A 4,613-nucleotide genomic window follows, 5' to 3' on the forward strand; every position below is an offset into this window, starting at 1 on the left:
GCTCAATCACGTGGAATCCTGGGTGGAGCAATGATGCCCTTGCGCCCAAGCCGGCCAAGCGACAGGGGTCATCGTCGTCGTTGTAGTCAGCTCTAACCAATTCACGTTTCCTCGCAAAAAAGGAAAAATAATTCACGTTCAGCTGGGTCTCAATCTCGACGTCGCCCGCAGCCTTTTTGGCTTGCTTTCATGTCTTTTGGTGGTGTACTGGTGGCTGAATCGTCTCTTTGTCTCTCTCTTGCGCTTTCGGCTCGGCAGCTGCACAGCACTGCACAGTCTGCCTCCACTCCACTCTCCACCTTTTGCTGTCGCCTTCCCCATCTTCCCTGTTCTCCCTCCCTCGGGCCGCAAAAGACGCTCGCGCACACACACTGACTGACCCTTCCCGCAGACGCCACAGGGAGAGAGAGAGAGAGAGAGAGAGAGAGAGAGAGAGAGAGAGAGAGAGTGGGGGCCAGGCCGAGCTTACCGGTGGCGGCGGCGAGCTGGAGAAGAAGGAAGGAGGATGGCCAGGCCGCCGGCGCTGCTCCTCTTCCTCCTAGTCCTCTCCGCCTTCGAGGCCGGGGAGCTTCCACGCTGCTCTGCCGCTGCTGCTACTGCTGCTGCAGGTACATACCTCCAAATCCGCATCCTCCCAGGTAGATTCTTGCTTCTGGCTTCGGTTCAGTGGCTGCTCCCATCCCAACCTTAGCCTACCCGCTCCATCGCGTAGCTAGCTAGCTAGCCTCCTCCTAGCCAGGGGGAGCTTAGCTAGATTGAGCTACAGTGTTCAGTAACTGTTTGCTCCAATTTCCCCGCGAGCAGATCTTAGTTAGGCCACGCCAGTCACTTGTTTGCTGAATTGCTGCTGCTAGTGTAGTAACAGTTCCAGGCTTCCAGCCGCAGGCATTTCAGTGAATCTCTCTACCTGTTTTCGTAAATTTTGTTTCTTGTTTGGAAACGGGAACAGGCTGCAAGCTACCACTACCACTCACATTGTCACATTAAAGTAAAGGGGACGCACCCATTCTCTCCCCTTCTTTCTTTTTCCAGAAACGGGGTGCCAGGATAAAGGGACTTGCTATATTTTCAGGAGAAATTCAGGCAACAATCCTTCACGATCAACTAGTACAATTGACAACTCACAAGAGACAATTCACAATTTTTTCTTCTTCTATTCTATAGACAAACAATGATAAATTACATGTTGCTTGAACAACAACAACAAAGAATGAGGCACCTTGAGATATAGGAGAAGTGCATGATAAATCATAGATGGACACAAGAGTTACTACTAGTTTACCTTGGCTTAATTGGTGTTACTTCGTCAGACTGAACTGACAATCACTGTGCTGTGTTGTGCAGGTAAACCAGCCGTCCTCGTCCATGACGACTTGAGTCCGGTTCAGGACACCAACCCCATCGCGACAGTCCCCTCCAATAACCCGACGCCCGCCATTATCACTGTGCCTTCCACAAATCCCACCATCACCATCCCTTCCTTGAACCCTCTGCCCACGCCCATCACAGCCCCTTCAACAAACATCCCTTCTCCTTCCTCCACCATGCCGCCGCCGGTTCCAGTCATATATCCTCTGCCAACGCCGTCAACCTCCTTCCCACCAGCTGTGCCGGTCACCAACCCCGCTGTCACCACGCCTTCCACGTCCCCTCCGTCGACACCAACACCATTCAACAACCCACCAGTGTCGACTCCTGCTCCTACAGTCACAGCTCCGACTGCGTCAGGCCGGCAGGTCTGGTGTGTGGTCAAGGCTGCTGGCTCAAGTGAAGCAGCGCTCCAGAACGCGTTGGACTATGCGTGTGGCATTGGAGGAACAGATTGTTCGGCGATTCAGCCGTCGGGGAGCTGCTACTATCCAAATACCATCCAAGCTCATGCGTCCTATGCTTTCAACACTTATTACCAGAGGAACCCTGTGCCTTCCAGCTGCGACTTTGGGGGGACGGCAATGCTCGTCACTGCTAATCCGAGTAAGAATGTCTTCCTCTTCTTGCATTGGTTCCAGCTGAATCATCCTGGTGGGTTTCCTTTCATTTTAGTGTTCTGAGCGATCTTATGCCAATCGCTTCATTGCAGGCTCAGGGAGCTGTGTGTTTACATCATCATCACCATCGTCATCAAGGTGGGAATCTAATACCTGCATTGTGATGACTAACACGGAACCTTTGCACATGTCTCTGGAAATGATCAATTGAATGCATTCATATATGAAACTCATGTTCTATCTTTGCAGCTCTACTGCTGGATATGATCCTGCATCCACGACTACTCCATTGTCATCGTCTTCTGGTTCTGACTCGGGAGCACCGGTGCTGAATGCCAGTGGGGCAGGTTCTTCGGAATCATCAGATTTTGGCTTCGACATCCCAGGAGCTGTCAATTTGGGCAGCGGTTGGAGGTCAGTCTCGCCACCCAACTGGCCCTGGGTAGCTCTGGTCTGGATTCTAGTAGCATTGTGTGTGCACAAAGAAGGGATGGCCTGAAAACTTCTGAGAGCAGCTCCAGTATTTCGGGGACAGATTGCAAAGTAGCTAGGTGATGTAGAGACTAGTAGAGAGCTACAAAGCTAGAGAATCAGGCCTTAGCATGACTAAGTTTGTCGATGTTATGTATGAAGTATGGTGCTCCAGTTAGTAGTAGGAACTGGGAGCTAATGTAGTCCTGATGGATGAACTTGCACTCACCCTGATCGGCCACTCAGGACTCTGTAGTGTAGATGTAGGCATGTAGCTGCTGCTGCTGCTGGTAGTTGTAATGCAAGTACTGCTTTGCCTCTTATGGGTGAGTGAGCTGAACTAATGGAATGCAATGTGTCATTTTGTTTTAGCTGCTGGTCTGCGACACCGTAACAGTAGCCTGTATAGTATAGATCAAAAGGAAGGAAGGGAAGGGAAGGGAAGGGAAATCTCTAACCAAGCCTCACATAAAAATGTTAATATCATCAATAAATTAACATGTCTGAATCCATAAATGTTTCTGAACATAATATACAGCTTATTGTACATACTAGCATCTGCAATGGCAATTTCTGCAGAATAAAAAAGGGAAAATGTCATTTGCTATTCGAGTTTAAACAAATACAAATGATGTCTTATTTATTACCCCATTATCTTGCACCCAATGAGTTTGAATCCAAATTAGAAGAACATACCCTGGAAATGGAAAATGGCACGGGAAAAGGACTGAGCCAAGTCTGAAGTCAGTGTTGGCATAGACAGGCAGCATTGAACACAGTGGAAACCTGTATGGATTGTTTAGTGTAGCCACTCACAAATCAAGTGGCACTCAAGATGAAATTATTTATTCGTGCTATGCTGGCTGCAGGCATCTAACTTGAAAAATTGTGTAGAAAAGAATTCCATGTCTTGGCCCCTCGTAGTACAGAAGAGAATACTTTACTGGTTTGCTACCAGCATGATCAACATGGCTATTGTATTTGATCTCGTAAACACGAAGGTACCTGAAGAGGCAGCTCCAGCTTGCAATCGTAAGATTTTGTTTATCTGTGCGAGCAATTTCAGAAGGATAGACACCCTTCCGTTTTAGGAGCCATGTATTGTGTGATGAGCCGCTTTCTAATTGTAAATGACACTTACAATATGTACTTTGTCATCACTTATATTTCATTGTTACTAGGTGAGTTCCCGTGCATTGCAACGGGAGAACATTGCTAAAGCATTGTATACAAGTCTAATGTGCGTATCCATTTAAATAACTTAACTATACGTGACACACATGCTCACAAATTTTTCTCATATGACAATGATCAAATCAATTTGCTCATAACAATGAGAAGAAATGGCACTACCACTCTCTGAACTAAGAGTGCAATGAAGCATCTAAAGTTCGGTTATCTGATATAAAGTGCAGTGAAGCATCTAAAGTTCAGTTATCTATTACAAAGGTAATTTGAAACTTTCAACTAATAACTAACTAAATATGTACAAAATTGGTTAAATTAATGTGACACCCTAAAATTTGCTACTCTTGAAATAGAGCTAAATTGATTAAATTTTTGAATTTTTGTGCTCATGAAATACAGAAAGATAATAATTTTTCATTAAATTAAAATTTATCATAGGGCTTAGCAACATTGATAGTGCATTCATGCTGGTGCATATAATTTATTGAAGTGAGTGGTTTTGGTCAAAATTTCAAAAAGATTTGAATTGCTTTGAAAACAAGTTTGAAATAGGTTTTGAAATAAAAGAAAAGAAAAGAAAAAGGACAAACTCGCCCTCTCTCATTTTGGCCCGAAGGCCCAGCTCTCTCTTTTTTCCCCGCCAGCCCGCTTCCTCCTCTCTCTTGGCTTCGGCCCAGCCGCAGCAGCGTCGGCCCATTCTCCTCTCACGTGCAGGCCAAGCAAGCAGTCCAGCAACGCTGCAGGCCCAGTCTCCCCTCCGTGGCCCAGCTCCTTCAACCGCGGCCCGCATAGCAGGCCCAGTAGCCAGAAGCCAAGCCGCGCAAGCACCCGCCCCTCTCTCTCTCCCTCGGTTCACTGACAGCCGATCCCACGCCTTCTCTCGCCGATAGGTGGGCCCGCCCTGTCAGCCGCGTCTCCTACCTCCGTCGTCTCGACGTCGGACTCTGCTCCGATTGGGAATCCGCC

The 4,613-nt window shown here is 47.5% G+C and overlaps 1 protein-coding gene across 2 annotated transcripts; it reads left to right on the forward strand.

The window, feature by feature from the left end:
* Window positions 1-286: 286 nt before the first annotated feature.
* On the forward strand, window positions 287-2,820 carry LOC136487692 (proline-rich receptor-like protein kinase PERK1). Of its 2 annotated transcripts, none has more exons than XM_066484791.1 (4): window positions 287-608; window positions 1,345-1,974; window positions 2,081-2,126; window positions 2,238-2,820. In XM_066484791.1, exons 1-4 carry the CDS (start codon window positions 506-508, stop codon window positions 2,485-2,487), a joined length of 1,029 nt encoding a protein of 342 aa, XP_066340888.1. In that variant the 5' UTR covers window positions 287-505; the 3' UTR covers window positions 2,488-2,820. The 2 variants fall into 2 exon arrangements, with proteins under 2 accessions (XP_066340888.1, XP_066340889.1); XM_066484792.1 differs by having other exon boundaries at window positions 2,081-2,121; window positions 2,236-2,820.
* The last annotated feature ends 1,793 nt before the right edge of the window (window positions 2,821-4,613 follow it).

Source organism: Miscanthus floridulus, chromosome 10, assembly GCF_019320115.1.
Source record: "Miscanthus floridulus cultivar M001 chromosome 10, ASM1932011v1, whole genome shotgun sequence".
Taxonomy (NCBI): domain Eukaryota; kingdom Viridiplantae; phylum Streptophyta; class Magnoliopsida; order Poales; family Poaceae; genus Miscanthus; species Miscanthus floridulus.

What these genes read in the sequence shown, in the direction of transcription:
- LOC136487692 (XM_066484791.1), top strand. Translation starts at nt 506, where the DNA reads ATGGCCAGGCCGCCGGCGCTGCTCCTCTTCCTCCTAGTCCTCTCCGCC. An exon ending in TGCTGCTACTGCTGCTGCAG is followed by an intron (nt 609 to 1,344) that starts GTACATACCTCC and finishes TGTGTTGTGCAG; the next exon opens with GTAAACCAGCCGTCCTCGTC. An exon ending in GCTCGTCACTGCTAATCCGA is followed by an intron (nt 1,975 to 2,080) that starts GTAAGAATGTCT and finishes GCTTCATTGCAG; the next exon opens with GCTCAGGGAGCTGTGTGTTT.